Source organism: Phascolarctos cinereus, unplaced genomic scaffold (assembly GCF_003287225.1).
Source record: "Phascolarctos cinereus isolate Bilbo 61053 unplaced genomic scaffold, phaCin_HiC Scaffold_5;HRSCAF=322, whole genome shotgun sequence".
Lineage (NCBI taxonomy): Eukaryota > Metazoa > Chordata > Mammalia > Diprotodontia > Phascolarctidae > Phascolarctos > Phascolarctos cinereus.
The window spans coordinates 301,390,939-301,412,956 of NW_027555958.1; the positions used below are offsets into that span (position 1 = coordinate 301,390,939).

At 38.6% G+C, this 22,018-nt stretch overlaps 1 protein-coding gene across 1 annotated transcript in view; it reads left to right on the forward strand.

Annotated features, from left to right (window-relative positions):
- Positions 1-20,699, forward strand: part of WIPF2 (WAS/WASL interacting protein family member 2) — a 65,811-nt gene extending 45,112 nt beyond the window's left edge. The window contains 4 exon segments of the mRNA XM_078156029.1: positions 2-83; positions 14,372-14,584; positions 15,374-15,475; positions 15,607-20,699. Of these exon segments, the coding sequence (XP_078012155.1) occupies positions 2-83; positions 14,372-14,584; positions 15,374-15,475; positions 15,607-15,647 (438 nt within the window). The 3' untranslated portion in view covers positions 15,648-20,699.
- The last annotated feature ends 1,319 nt before the right edge of the window (positions 20,700-22,018 follow it).

Below are 22,018 nucleotides of genomic sequence, written 5' to 3' on the forward strand. Positions count from 1 at the left end.
CCCCCCCCCCACCTCAGTCTCACCTTCTTTACAGAGTAGTAGACCACCTCCCCCTGCCCGAGAACCTCCCAGTCGGGGAGCAGGTAAGTGCTTTTTAAAGCTTCTTTCTCATTTTTTTATTGTTTATCCAGAATGTCTTGTCCAGTGCCTGAAAAGTTGAGGAAATCTAGCTTAGCTTTTCTTCTTGATGGTTGATTGAGAACACTCTTTGTAGAGATGACTAAAGACAGATCCCCTCTAAGGATACCTCTAAGCAGGTTAGAAGTTGAGGGGTAGATTGGACAGAATGACTGTTCCTGGGGCCTCTCTAGTTCAAGCAATTTAAATTCCCACATGTTGCTGTTGGACTTGTGCTTAGAGCTCTCCATGTGAAAGTTGGCCAAGTGATACTGGCCTCGTAAAGCACAGCTTACAGAATTAGAACTATTTTAGCTAAGTTGGGTTAGTAAAAAGAGTAAGATGCTTCCTTTTAGGAGCCTATAATTTCAGGTAGGCACACTGTCTTAAAGCATGCAGCAGCCCTGTATGTTCCAGACCCTGTATCTATAGCTTTAATGTAAGTAGGGATTGATTTATATAGAAGACTTATCTACATGTAATCCCAAGCTGAATGGCTAAAATACCTGAGGAGGCTATGATGCATCTTAACCTAGAGCTTAGGTTTTTGTACCTTTTTTTCAGGTATACTTTTTAAAAACTGTCTTTTTCATGACCTTAACAAACGTGAACAAAGCAAAAATTTTCATATGCAAAGAACAGAAAAGGGAATTGTATATGTAAAACCATGAATTTCTATTATTTACAATTTTTTAAAAACTGTATTAAATTTAACACAGATTGGTACCAACGTTGTCCTGCTTGTCTCTGCCACTTTCTGGATTTTTTTTTCTGCTCTCTTCTGTGTAATTTTTTAATGTTTTATTAATGTTCTTTTTTTCCCCCCAATACTATTGCTACCCCTTAACTTCCCCATCTCTCAAATAGAAGCCTTTTTTTAGGAATCAGTGAGTATAGTCAGGCAGAACAATTCAGTGCACTGGCTCTGCCTATAAATGTATGTCTCACATCCAGCCTCTGACATCTCTGTTAAGAAATGGAATCATTATCAATCTTCTAAAGTCATAATTGGTTACTGCATGGATCAGAGCTTTGAAATCTTTTTATGTGATTTTGTTTAATATTATTGTGGTCATCATGTAAATTGTTCTTTTTGTGCTTGCTTAACTCTGCATTACTTTGTATAGGTCTTCCCAGATTTCTCTCAATCACTCATAGTCATTGTTTTTTTATGGTGCAATAATAACCTGTTACCTTCATATCAGTTTTTTAGGCATTCCTCTATTGGTGAGCATCTATTTTGCCACAACAAAGAGTGATGCTATAAATGTTCTTGTACGTCTGGACCCCTTCCCTCTGTCTTTGACTTTTAGGAAAGGGTTATGTGCCTAACGGTATCACTGGGTTAAAGTGACCTTGAGAATAGTTCCAAATTGATTCTAAAATAGGTGAATTCATAGCTCCACCAGCAGTGGATTAGTGTGCCTTTCCTTCAGCAGCTCTTTTGACAATTGTCATTTTCCTTTTCTCATCTTTGGATATGAGTAAAACTTCAATTTTAATTTACGTTTTTTATTATTAGCAATTTGCAATATTTTTCATAAAAATTTTTTTCAAATTTTTTTAAAAAACTGCTTTTTAGTTTAGGGTTTTTTTTTAAGTGCCAAGCAGAAAGGTAGAATTTGTGGGATCTTTTGTTTTCCTATAGAATCTGTTGGCTAAGAAGTTTGACAACCACTAGTAGTATGAGAAATCATCCATTTTACCAAAGTATAATCTCCTTGCTAACTGTCTACTTAAAGGATTTGTGTTTCCTAAATACTGCCATTGGAATAGGATTCTCTTTATTTAGAAAAGGAAAAACAATCCAAGCCCCACCTATTTTCTGTGTCCCTTACTATGGGAGCTCCTACCAAGCAAACAAGATTCCATTTCCTTCCATTCTCTGTTCTACCTTTTGAAAAAGCCAGGTAATTTTATTTTATTTTGTTTAGTTTTCTTTTGAGTCAGTTTAAAAGTGAGTTGGACAAAGTAGCGGGAAGCTGGGTTCCTGTTCCCTTGCCATTGTGCTAGCCCAGCTCTGCTTGTGTTTATGGGCTTGGGGATTACATTGCATCTTGGTGATGGCCACAAAGTTCTGTGACATGCAGTTGGCAGTGGGTTTCTAGAAACATACCAGTCGGTGAATAAGTAGCATATGTGAAATGCCTACTGTCTGCCAGACAGTGGACATTGAGGATACAAATGGCAAGTGTAAAAACACTCCAGCTCTCCAATAGCCTTACATTTTGGTGAGAAAGATAATGAATAAATCTGTCCTATACAGAATAAATAGAAGGTGACTAAATAAATGCAAAGGAATTAAATTCAGGCTAGTTTGAGATGGAGAGGGGAACTTAGCATTGGGGGGAGATGAAAAAGATTTCATAAAGAATGTGATTCTTGAGCTTCATCTTCAAGGAAGAGAGTTTTGTGAAGTGGAGGTGAGCAATGAATACATTCCAGCCTTAGAGGAAGACCAGTGCAAATGCATGGAGACAGGAATGAATGACATTTACCTAGTGCTTTTAAAACTTACAAAGCCCTTCACATACAAATAATAGTGGTAATAGCAATAATAGTAACCTTTTGAGGTAGGTACTACAGGTATTATAATTTTACAGATGAAGAAACTGAGTTTCTAAGAGGTTGCCCTGGGTCTGGTAAATGTCAGAAGTGAGATTTGAACCAGGTCTATTATTTTATCCTGTGCTAGGCTGCCTTATGTACCAAAAGAAAGGTGATTCCCCTCCCCCTTTATATTTTTAACTGTTCTTTTTTTATAGTATTTTATTTTTTCCAATTACATGTAAAGACAAGTGTTAACATCCATTAAAAAATTTTTTTTTGAGTTCCAGATTTTCTCCCTCACCTCCCCCCTTCCTAAGATAGTAAGCAATTTGATATAGGTTATATATGTACAATTATATAAAACATATTTCCATATTAGTTATGTTGTAAAAGAAGAAACAGACCAAAGGAAAAGAGCCATGTTAAAAAATTTTTTGAAGTGAAAATAGTATACTTTCAGTCTTCCATCAGTTCTTTCTCTAGATGTGAATAGCATTTTTCATCATGAATCCTTTGGAATTGTCTTGGATCATTGTATTGCTGAGAATAGCTAAGTCATTCATGGTTGATCATTGTACAGTGTTGCTGTGCAACAGTGTTCTCCTGATTCTGCTCACTTCACTTTGCATCAATTCATGTTAAGTCTTTCCAGGTGAAGAAAGGTGATTTTTAAAGGAGTGCGAGGTATATAGGCTGATTTAGAGGGAAGTGATGCTCAGGTACTTCTACAACATTAGTGTCAAACTCAAGTGGAAATGAGGCCACTAATCCATACATGAAGATCCCTGTGAGCCACATGTTGACTGTATTTTAAAATGTAATGGATTTTATTTTGTTTTGTTTAATGTTTTCCAATTACATCTTAATCTGGTTCTCCACCCTGGGGAGTGTTACACAAACTTAGAAACTTAGAAAGTTACAAACTTCTTGTTTGATACCTCTGTTCTATAGGAAGCCTTTCCCAACCCATCTTAATTTTAGTGCCTTCCCTCTTTTATTTATTTCTTCTTTATCTTGTATATGGCTTATTTCTATATACTTATTTGCTTGTTGGCTCTCCCCCTAGATTGTGAGTTCTTCGAGGGCAGGGATTGTTTTTTGTATCCCCAACACTGTGCTTGGCATACAGTAGGTGCTTAATAAATTTTTATTCACTGACTGCTTGCTTCACTTTGCGTCAGTTTCTGTACATCTTTGTATGCTTCCTTATATTCATCTTCATCTTTTCTTTCATTGTAGTAATATTCCATTACATTTATGTAGCTATTCCCCATTTGAGGAGCTCTACTTTGTTTCCAGTTCTTGGCTGCTACCAAAAAAAAAAGTGCTCCTATAAGTATTTTGGTGTATTTGGAAAATTCCTTTTCCCTTTCTGTTCCCCTTTCCTTCCCTTCCCCTTCTTGGCCTATGGGATCTCTCAGTCACAGGGTATAGATATTTTAAGTACTTTATTCATTTAATTCCAAAATGGCAAAATGAAGTAAGCAGTCACATAGTAAATGTTTACTGTGTGCCAGGCTAGTAACCACTAGGAATACAAAGAAAGGAAGAAACAATCCCTGCCTTCATGACATTCACACTCTTAATGTATTTGAAATAGTTCACAGCTTCACCAAAATATTAGCATGCCTTTCTTCCCTAATCTGTCCGTTATTGATCATTCCTAGTTTTTTCATCTTTGACGACTTACTCAGTGTGAGAGGTGAAACTTAAAAAGTTTGAGTTTGGAGCATTTTTTCATATTTTTAAAAATTTGTTGATCTATTTTGATTTCACATTGCCTAAATTTCTTCTTTATCCCTCCCATCTCCCCAGAGAGCCATTCATTATAACAAAGAATTTTTATTTTAAAATGATAAAAAGAGAAAGAGGGGGGAAAAAATTAATAAAACCAACCCATAACACTGAAAAAACATTACAGTATATGTATAACACACCTGTAGACCCCCTTACATCTGCAAAGAAGTTGGAGCAAGTGTCTTCTTATAACTTTTCTTTGGGGCTAAGTTTGATCTTTGTGATTTTTGCACCATTTGTTTAAATTTTTTTTTTAAATTTTTTATTTTAATATTCTTTTCTTTTCAAATGTTGAATTCCAAATTTTCTCCCTCCCTCCCACCCTCTTCCTTACCCACTGAGAAGGGCAAGCAATATAACATCAGTTACACATGTGAAATCATGCAAAACATTTCCATATTAGCCATGTTTTTTTTAAAAAGCAAGAAAAATAAAGTGGGAAAATTATAGTTGGAGTTCATCAGTTCTCTCTCTGGAAGTGGTTAGCATTTTTTTATGATGAGTCCTTTGGCATTGTCTTGGATCATTGTATTGATCAGAGTAGCCAAGTCTTTCACAGTTGATCCTCCTTACAACATGGCTGTTATTGTGTGCAGTGTTCTCCCAGTTCTTCTCACTTCACTTTGCATCAGTTCATGTAGGTCTTAGCTATGTTTTTCTGAAGCTCCCCCCCTATTTCCCACAGCACAGTAGTACTCCATCACAATCATATGCTATGATTTATTCAGCCATTCCCCAGTTGATGAACATCCCCTGAATTTCCAGTTCTTTGCCACCACATAAAAGGTGCTAGGAATATTTTTGTACGTGTAGGTCCTTTTCCTTCTTTGATCTCTTTGGGGAACAGACCTAGTAGTGGTATTGCTGGATCAAAGTGTATGCACAATTTTAAAGCCCTTTGGGCCTAGTTTCAGGTTGTTCTCCTAAATGGTTGGACCAGTTGACTACTGCATCAGCAATTCATTAATGTACCTTTTCTCCTTCATCCCCTCCATTTGTCATTTTTGATAGGTATGAGGTGGTACTTCAGAGTTATTTTAATTTGCCGTTCTCTAATCAGTAGTGATTTAGAGCATTTTTTCCACATGACTATAGATTTAATCTTTCTGAAAACTGCCTGTTCATATCCTTTGACCATTTATTTAGAGTATGCCTCTTATTTTTATAAATTTGACTCAGTTCTTTACTCAGTATATATTTGAATAATAAGGCCTTTATCAGAGAAAGTTGCTATAAAATTTTTTGATATTATTTCATTGTCTATGGTACCTTTTAGCAAAATGTAGTTTCCCTGATTATCCTTTTTAATTAAGTCTGTTTTTGCTTTTGCCTTGTCTGAGATCATGATTGCTACCCCTGCCTTTTTTATTTCAGTGGAAGCATTTTAGATTCTGCTCCAGCCCTTTATTTTAACTCCATGTGTGTCTTTCTGTTTCAGGTGTATCTCTGGTAAACAACATTGTTGGATTCTCATTTCTGATCTTTTCTGCTGTCTGCTTATGTTTTGTGGGTGAAGTCATTCCATTTACATTCACAGTTATGATTATTATATATTTCCCTTAATCCCATTTTCTTCTGTTTCTTCTTCTTTCTTTTTATCCTGTTCTCTTCAAAAGTCTATTTTGCTTCTAATTACTGCCTCCCTTAATCTGTGCTCCCTTCTATCATCCCCTTCCACCTTTCTCTTATACCATTCCCCTCCTTTTTCCCTATTGGGTTAGTTACATTTCTATACACAGCTGAGTGTGTGTGTGTGTGTGTGTGTGTGTGTGTGTGTGTGTATATGTGTGCGTGTTTGTATTTTTCCCACTCTTTGAACCAATTCTGTGACAGTGAGTTTCAAGCATTGCCTACTTACCCCTTCTCCTATTTCCCCCTCCTCTGTAAAAACTCTTCCTTGTGAGCCTCTTTAATGTGAGTACATTTTCCCCACTCTGCCTCTCCCTTCCCCCTTTTCCCAATGCATCCCTCTTTCTCCATTTTTAAAAAATTTTATTAATTCATTTTGATTTATCAACAATCACTTCCATATGCTTTTGAGTTGAAAATTTTTCTCCCCCTTCCTCCCCCACCCTCCCCAAGATGGCACACAAGCTGATATAGGCTTTACATTTACATACCCATTAAATATATTTTCACATTAGTGAAGTTGTAAGTAAAAATTAAAACCAATAGGAGGAACCATCAGAAAGATGAAACAAAACTCAACAGAAGGTAAAAATAAGTGATAGCGATTCGACTTCCATAGTTCTTTCTTTGAATGTGGACAGCATTTTCCATCACGAGGCCTCTGGAGATGTCTTAGATCCTTGTAATGCTGAGAAGGGTTCAGTTTAACAATATTAGTCATTGCATAACGTGGCTGTTATTGTGTACAAAGGCCTCTTGGTTCTGCTCACTTCACTCAGCATCAGATGATATAAGTCTTTCCAGGTTTGTCTGAAGTCAGTCTGTTCATCATTTCTTATAGCACAATAGTATTCCATTACATTCATATACCACAACTTGCTCAGCCATTCCCCAGTGGATGGGCATCCTGTCAATTTCCAATTCTTTGCCACCACAAAAAGAGCTGCTATGAATATTTTTGTACATGTGGGTCCTTTTCCCATTTGTTTGATCTCTTTGGGATATAGCCTTAGAAGTGCTATTGCTGGATCAAAGGGTATGCACATTTTTGTAGCCGTTTGGGCATAGTTCCAAATTGTTCTCCAAAATGGTTGGATCATTTCACAACTCCACCAACAGTGTATTAGTGTTCCAATTTTCCCACATCTTCTCCAACATTTATCATTTTCCTGTTTTGTCATGTTGGCCAATCTGATAGGTGTGATGTGGTACCTCAGAGTTGTTTTGATTTGCATTTCTCTGATCAATAACAATTTAGAGCATTTTTTCATGTGACTATAGATGGCTTTAATTTCTTCATCTGAGAACTGTCTGTTCATATCCTTTGACCATTTATCAATTGGGGAATGGCTTGTGTTCTTATAAATTTGTCTTAATTCTCTATATATTTTAGAACTTTCTCCATTTTTTTAAAAGATCATTTCAACATAGTAATTTATGTCCATGCCCTTTATCTGCGTAATAATGATAAAGTTCTTAGGAGTTATTTGTATCATCTTTCCACGTAAGAATGTAAACAGTTTAACTTTATTGAGACCATTGTGATTATGTTTAACTTTTTTATATTTCCCTTGAGTCTTGTTTTTGAGTGTTAGATTTTCTGTTCAGCTCTGGTCTTTTCATCAGGAATGCTTGAAAGTTCTCTATTTCATTAAATGAGTATTTTTTTCTCCTGGCGGATTATACTTCATTTTGCTAGGTAGGTTATTCTTGGTTGTCATACTAGCTGTTCTGCATGTTGTATTCCAAGCCTTTTGCTGCTTTAATGTAGAAACTGCTAAGTCTTGTGTGAATCCTGACTGTGGCTCCACAGTATTTGAATTGTTTCTTTCCAGCTACTTGAAGTGTTTTCTCTTAGACCTGGAAGCTCTCAAATTTGGCTATAATATTTCTGGGAGTTTTCAGTTTGGGTTCTCTTTCAGGAAGTGATTAGTGGATTCTTTCCAGTTCTGTATTATTGTCTAGATCTAAGATGTTAGGTCACTTTTCTTTGATAATTCCTTAAAATATGGTGTCTAGGCTTTGATGGCTTTCGGGTTACCAGTCCAGTAATTCTTAAATCATCTCTACTAGATCTGTTTTCTAGGTCAATTTTTCCAATAAGGTATTTCACCTTTTCTTCTATTTTTTAATTCTTTTGATTTTGTTTTATTGTTTCTTGGTATCTCATGGAGTCATTAGCTTCTGCTTGTCCAGTTCTGATTTTCAGGAAATTATTTTCTTCAGTGAGATTTTGTACCTCCTTTCCATTTGGCCAGTTCTGTTTTTTAATGAGTTCTTTTCTTCAGTAAATTTTTATTTTATTTTATTTTATTTTGCTAGGCAATGGGGTTAAGTGACTTGCCCAGGGTCACACAGCTAGTCAGTGTTATGTGTCCAAGGCCGGGTTTGAACTCACGTCCTCTTGACTTCAGGGCTGGTACTCTATTCACTGTGCCACCTAGATGTCCCTCTTCAGTAAATTTTTGCACCTCATTTTCCTATTCTGCTTTTTAAGTTCTTTTCATCAATGAATTTTTGTGCCTATTTTACCATTAGGCCAGTTTTGTTTTATAAGAGGTTATTTTCTTTGGGGTTTTTTTGTGCTTCTTTTAACTAAGCTGTTAACTTTCTTTTCGTAATTTTCTTTCATTCCTCTCATTTCTCCCCCAATTTTTTTCTCTACCGCTCTTATCTCTTTAACATTCCAGGAATTCTTGTTCAGCTTGTGTTCAATCTGCATTTTTCTTTGACGCTTGGTTTGTAGCTATTTTCACATTATTGTCTTCTAAGTTTGTCTTGGTCTTCCCTACCAACATAATACTTTTTTTTTTAAAATTTTTAGGCATTTGGGGTTAAGTGACTTGCCAAGGGTCACACAGGTAGTAAATGACAGGTGTTTGGTCTGAGGCTGGATTTGAACTCATATCCTCCTGACTCCAGGGCTGGTGCTCTATCCACTGCACCACCTAGCTGCCCCCTATAATAACTTTTTGCAGTCAAATTATTTTTTGTTGTTTGCTCATTTTTCCAGCCTATTTCTTTACTTTGAACTTCATGTTAAAAGTTGGGCTCTGCTCACCTGGAGGGTGGAGAGGCGCTGTCCTAAACTTCAAGCTTTTTTGTGGTGCTGTTTTCAGAGCTAGTTCTGGGAGTCTGCAAGTTTTTGGTGCTTAAAAGGTGATATGAAATTGAGAGAAAAAGTGTGGTTATCACTCTGGTCTGAGCTCTGTTCTTTACCCAGAAAAAGTCTCTGGTTCCCTGAAACCACAAGCACTGTCTTTGCCTTGGAACTAAGACCAAGGGCCCCTGCTACCTTGTGCCCACCCACCAGTGTTCCTCTCTGCCCTAGAACTGTGACCCAGAACTGTGTATGGGCAATAGAGTTGCCAGTTAGTGCCAGCAAAAGGTCCCCTGTGATCTCTGTCTGACCAGTTGTCCCACCCCCTTACTGTCTCTGGGCTGAGAGCTTCTGAATCTGCTGCTGCAGCCACTGCTGATTCCACTGCATATGTGAGCTCCAGATGGGCTTCCACCCTGGTGTCACAAAGTTTTTCTGCTCACCTCCTAAGTTTTCTTAGGCCACAAAGATGTCTTACCCTGACCCTTTGTTGTCTCTGCCATTCCAAAATTTGATTTGAGCCTTTATTTTAAAGCTATGTGGAGGGGGATGTTGACAGAGTTCAACTGGGTTGCCTCTTATCTGCCATCTTGGCTCCTCTTCATCACAACATTAATTTTTATTGTATTGTGGTGGGTCTTTCCATTTACACTGTTGCAGTCATGTATGTTTTCTTGACTCAGCTTCACTTTAATCAGTTCATGTAAGTCTTTTTGTCGTTCTCTGTATTCACGTTTTTTTATTTCTTACAGCACGGTATATTTCTATCCGTTCATGTACCACAATTGGTTTAAGCCATTTGGATAGCATCTACTTTGTTTCTGATTCTTTGCTAGCAGAAAAAAATTGTTTTATAAATATTTTGGTGTATATGTAATTTTTCTTTTTTTTTTAATCGGTTACATCCTTGGGATATATACCCAACAGTAGAAGGTGTGAATTCTTTAGCCACTTTATTTGTATGATTTCACATTGCTTTCCAGAATGGTTGAACTAATTCAGAGCTCCACCAATAATTTATTAATGTACCTGTTTTCTTCAACCCTTCCAGCATTGACTATTCCCATATTTTGACATCTTCGCTGATTTTCTGAATGTTAGGTGAAACCTCAGGGTTTTTAGTAATGATTTGAAGCATTCTTTCATATGATTGTTAATAGTTTGCAATTCTTATTTTGAAAACTGGTTTTTTTGTATCCTTTGACCATTTATCTGGTCTTACGTTCTTGCAAATTCCTATGAGTCTTATTAGACATATTTGATGCAGAGATTTTTTTCTCCAACTTAACCACTTTTCTTATCCTAATTTCATCAGTTTTGTTTACAGAAAAGTTTTTAATTTCCTATGACAGCTTTTGTGATTGCCTTTATTTTTTTGGATAAGAATTCAAATTGCTAAAACAGTGAAAGATAACTGATCTGATTCTTTAATTTTTTTAGTTTGGTAGTATTTTGTAATATTCAGGTTACATCCATTTTGAACTTATTGTGGAATGTGCTATAAGGTTAAACCTAATTTCTACCAAAGTGCTTTCCAATTTTCCCAGCAATTTTTGTTAAATAGGGAGTTCTTCCTTATAACTTATGTCTGTGAGTTTATCAAACACAAGCATACCAAGTTCACTTTCTCATCCATATCTGTCTCATTGACCTGCTTTTCTGTTTTTTATTCAGTACCAGGTGGTTTTGATGATTTTGCTTTTTAGTGTAAATTGAGGTCCAAAAGCACTGTTCCTCCTTAATGCCTACTTCATTATTTCATTTGAGATGGTAGATCTTTTATTCCTTTAAATGAATTTTGTTATTATTTTGTTTTGTTCTATGTTAACTCATTTGGTATAGCACTAAATCTCTAAATTAATTTAGGCAGTAGAGTAATTCTTAATATGTTGGCATGACCTAGCCATGACAGTGAATATTTTTCCATATATGTTTTTTAATTTTTTTTTTTTTTTGCCTCAAGGCAATTGGGGTTAAGTGACTTGCCTAGTATAGCTAGTAAGTGTTAAGTGTCTGAGACTGGATGTGAACTCAGGTCCTCCTGACTCCAAGGCCAGAGCTCTATTCACTGTACCACCTAGCTGCCCCATGAGTGCAATTTCTTAAAAAATGTGTAGAACTTTTCTTTTGGATTGATTTTTCAAGATTGCAGCACATTCTTTTGAGAATCCTAAATGGAGGCAAACTGTAATCCTTTCAGGGTAGATTTCATTTTTGGGACTAGCTAAAAGGAATTTTCATTCAAGTTTAATAAACATTTATTAAGTTGGGGAATGAATACTTTTTTGATCCTTCATTCTCCATGACAATTACACACACACACACACACACACACACACACACACAATCATAAAAATACCCACTGGCTCTAAAGAAAGGACTCATTTTTATGTGTTGTAAACTTGCTGTGAAGGAAATTCTAATTCAGTTCAACATATGTTTTTTAATCGCCTCCCCTTTGGAAGACACTGCTTGAGAGATATAGGGGGGAAACTACATAAAAGGTACATGTGGAATAATTTCAGGAGGTTAGAGAGCACTAACAAGTGTGGGAGAGGTGGGAGGAGAGGGTGGTCAGGAAAGTTGGCACTGTAACTGAGGCTTGAAGGAAGCCAGGAATTCTATGAGGTAGAAATGAGGAGAAAAGATGAGTACTCCAGGAATTGGGAATCCTGCACAAAAACACGGAGGCAGGAGAAGGCATATGGAAATCAAGGAACAGCTGGCATTCTGGTTTGATTAGGATAGAGAACGAGTGACATAGGATAAAGAATAAAGAGGCATAATGTGAAATACAATTGGAAAAATAGTGGAAGTGAGATTGAAATTTCAGGCTGAAAATTTTGTATTGCATCCCAGAGTCAATAGCCATTTAAAAATTTGAGTTGATGAAAGAAATGGCAAGATTTGCAGTTTAGGAAGATAAATTTAGCAATGCTAGGGAGGATGGATTAGTGATTGAAGAAACTGGAAGTGAGAAACCAAACTAGAGGCTATTTCAGAAGTTTTGTTAACAGGTGATGATGCCTTGAATTAGGGTGGTATATGTGTGAATGAAGAGACAGGAAATTGAAGATGTGCTGGAAGCAGCAGGATGTTGGAGTAGGGAGTACTTTAAAAAGTGCCCTGCTAAAAAACAAAGACAAAACACAAAACCAAGTTTCATTATTTTAGGTATTCTTCTTATGCTTTAGTGTCAAAACAAGTGTCAGTGCAGTAGAGATGAAAGGCAAGTCAGTGTGAGTTCCACTTATGGGGAAGGGCTTGTGGAATAGGTTGGAGTTGGTCCTTAAAGTATCATTGTGAGAAGGAAAGAGTATCCAGATAATCACATGAATAGAAATACAACATTGAGAATGAGCATACTAAGTTCAGGAGAATATTGAGCTCAGCCTGGTTGAGTTTTGTGGAGGAAGTGGAGAGAAATTTAGATTGACATTTTGAAGGTCAAATTATGGAGGCCCTAAAGTAACAGACTGAGGAGTTTGTTTAGGGAATGAGAAACCTAATTTTTTTTCATTGACCTCTTGTTTTTATATCATTTTCATTTCCTAATTTATCCCTTATCCAAAAAGCCATCTCTTATAACAAAGAATTAAGAAAAGTACAGCAAAACTAATCAAAACGTTAGTTGTGTCCTGCGTTTTATGTATTGTTGCACTCATATAGCCTCTTACCACTGTAAAGAAGGGAGGTAAGGTACATTTTTCAAATCTCTTATTTAGGACCAAGCTCTTCATCATTATAATTTCACAACATTCAGTTCTCTGGGGATTTTTGAGATGGGGAGTGACATTGAAGTCATGTCATTTTTATACCTCATTGCACTGGAAATAGCCTAGAATAGTGAATCATAGCCTTGGGTTCAAATGCTGGCTCTGCCACTTAATACTTGTGTGAATTTGGGCAAGTTGTTTAGCCATTCTGCGCCTCATTTTCTTCATCTATAAAAGGAGGGGTTGGAATAGATGTCCACTTAGTTCCTTTTTATCTTTGTGATCTACGAGTCTACTATCCTATGGTGGGAACAAATGTTTTAGGAATGTTAATCTGATAATGGTGTGTGTGAGATGGATTTAAGAGTTTAAGAGACAGGCAGGCAGCTAGGTGGGGCAGTGGATAGAGCTCCAGCCTTAGAGTCAGGAGGACATGAGTTCAAATTTGGCCTCAGACGCTTGATCCTTACTAGCTGTGTAACTCTGGGCAAGTCACTTAGTCCCTTAACCCCAATTGCCTCACCAGAAAGCAAAAAAAAAAAAAAGTTTAAGAGACTGAAGGCAGCATAGAGTTGGGAGACTGCTGCAGTGTTCCAGGCAAGAAGTAATAGATTAGATTAAATTTTAGTACCAAGTAGAAGTGAGAGGAAGAAACAAATTAAGACATTTTGGAAACAGAATCATCTGGACTTTGGTGAGTGATTAGATATCAGGAATGATGAAGACCACCAACCCTGAGGTTTGAGTGAACCTTAATGACTGGAGGCTAGTGATACTATTCAATTCACCAATATTACTAGGCACTAAGGATTTGAATACAAGAAAGGAAACAGCCCCTGCCTTCATGTACATATATAAATATTTACACAATATATACAAAATAAATGCATAAATGTAAGTGGTTTTTTGGGAGGAGGGGAAGGTACTAGCAGCTTGGGGATAAAGAAAAGCCTTCATATAAGATGACCCTTGAGCTAAAGAAACTGGGATTTTGAAAAGGAGAAGGAAGTGAGGTAGTAGCACATTCCTGATGAGGGAGAATGGCCTATACAAAGGCAAGGAGTTGAGAAAGGGAGTGTCTTGTGTAAGGAACAGCAAGGAGGCCATTTTGGCAGGACTGTAGAGCATGTGAAGAGAAATTATGTGCAGTAAGTTTGGAAAGGTTAGGTTGGAGCCAGGTTGTGAAGTAGAAAAGTTCGGAATGGAAGGTATCTGGCTTGTTTGTAGAAAGATTGGTTGGGGAAGATAGTTCCGTTTTTGCCTTTCATTGTGTCCCCAGCTTAGCACTGTGTCTGGTACATAGTAAGCACTTAATAAATGCTTATTGATTGACTGTTTCAAAGATGCTTCCTTGGAGAGATCAGGCTCTGACTCTATCTGAGGAGCTACTTAAACATGTCCCCAAACTTATCTACCTTCTACAAATTCAGTGTTCTACATGTTTCTTTCTGGGTTGTTGCAGCTCCTCCACCCCCACCACCCTTAATTCGAAATGGTGCCCGGGATGCTCCGCCTCCACCTCCACCATACCGAATTCATGGCTCTACAGAACCCCTAAGCAGAGGAAAACCCCCACCTCCACCTTCAAGGACACCAGCTGGGCCACCTCCACCACCTCCACCGCCCCTGAGAAATGGCCACAGAGATTCTATTGCAGCAGTTCGATCTTTCTTGGGTATGTAAAGTCCTCATTCACAATCATGACAGATACCCAGCTTACAGTTCAGATGGGGTTCTTTGAGTACCTTTTGGCGTCTTAGTAGTGTATTATAATCTCTATCTCCATCTTTCCCCCCCTGCTTTTGAGGAGTTTAATACAGTGAAATTTTTTTTTAATTTTTATAGTATGATTGTTGGTTCTTTCTCTTTGTATCTTCTCCAGCAAGACAGTCTGTACATCTTTGGATTACTGGTTAGAGGTTGAAACTATACATCCTTCTCTTTCCTGCTCTTTGCCTACTTGTCCTTTTCTGAGATTTATTTCTTGGTTGACCATTATGTCTTCCTTTGCTTTGGAGATGTTTCTTTGATCAGGACCAAAACAGGTGTCCTAATTTCTTTTAGACTACTTTGTGTAGGCTTCTGGGGAATGCCTAAGTCATGCCCTATTGAAAGTTTGAACAATTTTGAGGGAAACCTCAGGAAATGTCATGGGCAGAGTCAGGTGATAGTGCTGCCACAACTTCATTGATAAAATTTCTGGTCAGGAGAGGACGTTTTAGGCTTAATCAGTCACTAGCTGGAGATAAAACTCCTCTTTTGTGTTCATTTAAGTCAGTTATAGATCCAGTTCACTTGTCCTCAAACTGGACCCTAGAGAACCCAGGATAATCTTGTCCTTGGAACACAGAGTAGTATTTCTCCCTACTACAGAATAGCACTGAAACCCAAACTGGGCCACTTTAATAGTCTTTTTTTGAGTTCTCTTGAGAAAATGTAAAGTCACTTATTTTTCCTCTGGCAGATGATTTTGAGTCCAAGTATTCCTTCCATCCAGTAGAAGACTTCCCTGCTCCAGAAGAATATAAACACTTTCAGAGAATTTACCCCAGCAAAACAAACCGAGGTAAGGAAAGTATTTTTATAACTTGTACAGAGTACAGAAGTTTAGTTAAATGGGCATTATTTCTTACCTCTCATTTCAGGGCTTATAACTTCAGATTTACTGACATTTGCTTCTTTCTGTTTTTTTTCCAGCCACCCGTGGGGCCCCACCTCTGCCACCTGTCCTCAGGTGAAGCCCAAGTGGGTCCTATTCCTCAGCAAAAGGATGGACCTCCTCCAGTTCTCAAATGGTCCCTACTGCTTCCCCAAAACCTGCATGAGAACTTCCATTGTGTTCTTCCAGTGCAACCAGCCTCTCAGAATTCAGCATCCCTCCCAGCTCATCTTCATCTATGCATCTCCTCACTGGACTTGATTGGACTCTCTTATTTTGGCAGTGGGTTCCCTATTCCTCCACTTCCCTTTATCTAGTGAACCCTGCTAGCTGTGTGAGGAAATAGCTTCTGTCTCCTGTTCTCTCTTTGGAGAGAGGTGCCTTGTGATGAATTCATCAATTAGAGCAGGGTGAAGACAGTATCCTTCTTGTTTCCACATCAAATCCTTCTCTGATCCCCCACCCCTGGGGAAGCCAAATGGGTATATATGAACTTCAAGCCTTTAGGGAGTTTGGCATAGCCATTACCACCTCTGGTCTTTGTGGGGAGAGTGCCATCTTCAGTAAAATAGGAAAGAAGTATACAGAGATGTTATCTGCTTCATAGGTCACACAGTTACAGAGCAGGAGAGGAAAAAGGTCTGCTTTCTTCTTGGGGTATCTTTTTTTTTTTTTACACAGGGTTAAAGTTCTGGGCTACATTTGGGTTTACTAATCAGTTAAGCTTAAAGCAGATACTAAAATGGGAGAATGGGCTCAAGCTAAGGATTTCTTAGCTGTAGTCAATTCCTCTATAACGGAGGGACCAAAAGAGGATTGAGTTCTCAGGGGCCCCCTGCCTCATTTACCCAGGATCCTGGGTGGCCAAGTAGGCTCAATTGAAGCACGTTTCTAATCTCTTGGATCACGTGCTAAAGAACCAGTGCAGGTCCACAGTGGTCTCCTTGGGAGAAGATGGAGCTGAATTGCATATGTGTATGTGACCAGAACCTCCTTGTTATACCCCAGACCAAACCCAGTGCTGGTTTACCTTCATTATTTTTCCATGTACTGTTGTTTTGATTAGGTCAATTGTAGGGAAACATTTTCTAACTCTTCTTATTTTAAAACCTGGTAGCAGTTATCCCCCAGAGATGCCCTCAGCACATGGGATTGGGAGGAGATGGAAAGGCTTCCCAGGCAAGGAGCCCTAGACTGGGGAAGGGAAGTAGGAAAGCTTGATATTTAACCATACTGATCATTTACTTAGTCCTGACTGTGAAGTCTTCAGATCATTGTCGAAATGGAAATTGGCAACTTCTACACAATGTTCCATGATGGTGTTTTTCTTTAAAATATTCAAACATAGAACAGAAAGAGAAATGCTTGTTACCACAAAAGCCAAACCCTACTTTTTCTTCTGGGGTTGGCACCTTTCTTTCCATTACTTGTTCCTTTGGATTTTAGACTGTGTCACATTGGCATCCATTGTACTTTCATTGGCTTGCCTCCTGAAAATGGTTGGCTAAGCTCAAGTCAAATGGATTTTTCTTCTTCAGAGTGTGTTGATAATCTATTATGTATTTGGACATCTGCCTTATACACTACTCTGTCCCACTGGTGGTACTAGATTTATTATCATGACACAACTAGAACAGTAATTCATTCAGCAAATTTATTAAGAGCCTACTCTTGAGTAATGGGAATGTGACTCATAGTTAACTGATCTATTTTGTATGTTAAAAAAAAACACAAAAACTTGTAATATAGGTTTAAGGTGGGCTGGCTGCAAGGGCACTAAAACTTCTCACCTTTGAACTCCTCTTTTCTCTGCTTGTGGGAATGTTGTTACCTCCTTAGTTCAAGATTGGGTGGGTCTCATGTTGAGACTACTCCCAGTCAACAAACCCTTATATGTCCCCTCTCTGAAGGAAGAGATGGTGCCCAGCTCTGCTCATCAGAAAGCTGAGTTAAAAGCCCCCTGGTTGGGTTTTTTTTTCCCTAATGGGAAAAACTTAATATTTGTTTCCTATTGCCCTGGCTGTAAAGCAGATGGGTAGCCTCAAGCCTAAATGAGAGCAGTACCCCTCTACTTCTGCTAATCTACCCAGATCAAAGCACTTTGACATTGTGTGTGATTCTGTGTATTGGGGGGTTGGAATGCTGCTCAAGCTTCAAATCTTTGCTTTTCCTGAAACCAGGGCTCTTAGGCTTTTGGAGTGGCTGTAGAGTTCCCTAGGAACACATCCCAGCCGTCGTCCTTATTTGGCAAGGGGCAGGGAGGACCTGTCTTTGGCCTCCTAACTTGAAGCCCAAATGAACCTCTAGGGAGAGGTGAGAAGAAAATGTGTAAATAGACTTAAGCATTGCTACAGAGTAACTCAGGGCTGGGGTATATTTTAAATTATCCTGATCACTTGAAATAACTCATAGACTAAGTGAATTTTGGAATGGGGGAGGGAAATGTGTCCCCATAGTTCTCTTATCCTGAGGGGTCTAAGGGGAGGTAAATAGGGGTCGTCTAAGGATCTGTTTTTATTTTTGATGGCACTATGCTGAGTTGTCTGTCCTGAAAACCCAACCTGGGATCAATGGCAAACCAAATTCCTTACATTCCAGTCTTGGTCTTTCTATCCCAGTTACATCCCAGCCCCTGGCTCTAAGGTCAAGGTGGCTCCCTGCCAATCATTCCTTGGAATTGGAAATGTGGGAGAGTTGGCCCACTGCAACATTGCCTTTGAAATTCATCTGTTTTAAAACAACAAAAGCAAAAATGTGCAAAAACAAAAAAAAGAATTGAAAACTGTTTAGTAGAAGGAAGTTTTTGGATCCATTCAACTCCACATTCATTGTGCCTTTACCCTGTGTCAGCCATCTGTGCTCTGTATTCCTCTTGGACTGAAGCAATTTAAATCTCCCTTGTCCTGTTTCTTTCTTCCTCTGCACATCTTTGTAGACCTGGTCAGGGCTTCTTCTCTAATCCTTGTGAGTCTCACTCCACCAGTGGCAGAGGACCAGCTTCTCTTTCTCCCTACCTCTGTTTCTCCCCTAGAGTGACAAGCATGGATGTCACAATAATCAACACTGTATAAATACACCCAGAATGATGAGAGAGGGTGTGTGCACATGTATGCTCGAGCGCGTGTGTGTGTGTGTGTGTGTGTGTAGTGTCTGCATGTAGATGGATTTTTAAAAATAATTTATTGTATGAATATATGGATGTTATGTTTTGATCCATAATTCTCTTTCCCTAGTTGTGTTGATTCCGCTGGGCCCCCCCTCCCCCCAAGATGTACAGTCTGGTCTCAGGTTGGATTCTTTGGTACACTTACTTCTCCCTTCTGGGTGCCATGCAGCTATTTAATTAAACCTCATTTTACAAACCAAATCAAACCGAAAATCTGTGTGCTATGTTTGGAGTCCCACCCCCAGGGCAATGGAATGGGGGTGGGGAGGGCAGGGAGGAAGACCTCACAACCTCTTGAATTTCATGTTTTGCCCATAGGCTGGACAGAGGCACCTGCAATTCTCCAGGGGTCTTCTCATTCTTCTTTTTCCTTAAGGCAGTATGCTGATTTGAAAAGAACACTAGTCTTGAATCAGAAGACCTGGACTCCAGTCCCAGTTCTGTCACCTCCAGGGGTGAGGAGCCTGAGGCCTCAAGGCCACAAATAGGCCTTCTAGGTCCTTGGTGCAGCCTTTGACTGAGTCCAAGTTTTACAGAATAAATCCTTTTATTTTTTTCCATTTTTTAAAAATTATTTTTAGTTTTCAACATTCACTTCTATAAGATTTTGAGTTCTAAATTTTTCCCCTTCTTCTCTTCCCCCCTCCCCAAGACTGCACGCAATCTGATATAGGCTGTACACCTACAATCACATTAAACAAATATATTTTCACATTAGTCATGTTGTGAAAGAAGAATCAGAACAAAAGGGAAAAACCACGAGAAAGAGAAAATAGTATACTTCAATCTGCATGCAGACTCCATAATTCTTTTTCTGAATGTGGATAGCATTTTCCATCATGGGTCTTTTAGAGTTGTTTTAGATCCTTGCATTGCTGAGGAGAAAGATCTGAGTCTATTGAAGTTAATCATCACACAATGTTGCTGTTACTGTGTACAATGTTCTCCTGGTTCTCATTTCACTCAGCATCAGTTCATCTAGTTCTTTCCAGGTTTTTCTGAAATCTACCTGCTCATCATTTCTTACGGAATAATAGTATTCCATTACATTCATATACCACAACTTGTTCAGCCATTCCCCAACTGATGGGCATCCCCTCAATTTCCAATTCTTTGCCACCACAAAAAGAGCTGCTATAAATATTTTTGTTCATGTGGGTCCTTTTCCCTTTTTTATGATCTCTTTGGGATACAGACCTAGTAGTGGTATTGCTGGATGAAAGGGTATGCCCAGTTTTATAGACCTTTGGGCACAGTTCAAAATTGCTTTCCAGAATGGTCGGATAGTTCACAACTCCACCAACAATGCATTAGTGTTCCAGTTTTCCCAGTCATCTCCAGCATTGATCATTTTCCTGTTTGGTCATGTTAGCTAATCTGATAGGTGTGATATGGTACCTCAGAGTTATTTTGATTTGCATTTCTCTAATCAGTAGTGATTTAAATCATTTTTCATATGATTGTAGATAGTTTTAATTTCTTTATCTGAAAACTGCCTGTTCATATCCTTTGACCATTTATCAACTGGAGAGTGACTTGTATTCTTATAAATTTGGTTCAGTTCTCTATATATTTTAGAAATGGGGCCTTTATCAGAGACACTGCCTGTAAAAACTGTTTCCCAGCTTTCTGCTTCCCTTCTAATATTGGTTGCATTGGCTTTGTGCAAAACCTTTTTAATTTAATCAAAATTATCTATTTCATAACAAATCCTTTCATTAAGAGGGTTTGTTCTGTGAAGTTTGGATTCAGTCAAAGGGCTGCACTTGAGCACCTAGAGGGCCTCAAGGCTGAAGGTTCCCCACTTCTGACTAGTCCTTAGGCCTAGGCAGACCAAATCATTTTAACGTCATGGGTGAAATGGGATATGATGATGTAAGTTACCTAACTCACAAGGTTGTGAGAGTCAAAAGACGTTATGTATGGAAAGTGTGTCATAACAGTAAAGCTCAAATATTGATATGAGGTATGTATTATTACTCCTTTCCTTCCTCCTTTTGGCTAAGTCATATTCTAAAGTTGTATGCTGTGGCAGCGAGTGTAGCCTTGATATTTGAGGTCTTCGCTAATTTGTTGCCTGCACCTGATTTTGCCTTTTTCAGATTTCAGGGACTTTTTAGTTCTTTTAGATTTGTCCCCTAAGATACAGGTATGAGCTCTTAATGCCCTTCTTGGTTCTCCAGGATGTGTTTGGTGGTAGAATACTTACGGAATGAAAGAAAGTAAGTGAGGGAAAAGCATGTAATCTTTTTGAATATGCAAGTGTATGTGGGTGTTGGTTGTTCTCAGGTAGCTTCTAGTTCAAATATAGGATTACTCACCTGAACTTTCACTTAGGTATGAAAATTAAGAATTCTGTGCCAAAGTATGTTTTCTAAACAAAAGCAGAGGTTTGAAGGATGAATTTCAGTCATGGTGTGTATGTGAATCACACATAAAAATCTATTAAGTTATGAGTGGAGGGAGAGGAGCTGAGGAGAAGGCCCCTATTGGGTTTATGGGGCAGAATCTCTGCTTCCATAAAGCTGTCATTCACATGAATAAGTAACTTGTAGCGTATTTCCCGGCTCTGGTGCTCCCTAGTCGACTTCATACAGTCCACCAAAAAAGGCTTGCTGAAATAATCCTCAACTTGGTAACCTTAGGAGTTCCTTTGTCCAGAGGAAATAGTGCCTCCCCACCTTGGTGTGTACAAAAGAATGCAGACAGGTCCTTCTTGTATGATTTTATTCTCTTGTGACACCATGCAGTAGGCATTAGGAGATGGGCCACAGGTCTGCTTACTGTAATTATGACTGAGGCACAGCTGTTTGGAGCCAAAGGTGGCTTTTTTTTTTCCATCCAGCTATGGGATGCCTTTCCTGAACAAACTTCTTTTCTCCAGTAGCCTGGCTGTAGGGAAGGAGTTGGTTTCTCAGTAACTTTCAGGTAGAAATTTGGAGACCTGAACACCCTATTTCATGTCAGGCCCTCCCAGAGGAAAGTTGGGGAGGAATACCTTTTCTTTAGTAGATCACTGGATCAATTTGGATGATCTCACATCTGTGCCTGGCCTAGGTTTGAGGGCCATAGGTAGGAGCATTGGGATGTTTTAAGAATCAGGCATATTTCTGTGGTGATCCTTCAGACATCTGCAGAGGCTTTCATTTACACTTGATTGGCTCCTAGTTGAGGTATATTCACATGCCCAACAACTCATTGGGAAAGCTGGCTTATCACCCATATCACCCATTATCATATTACTCAAGGAAGAGTTTTCAGGAGTTCAAAGTGGCATTGCCCTA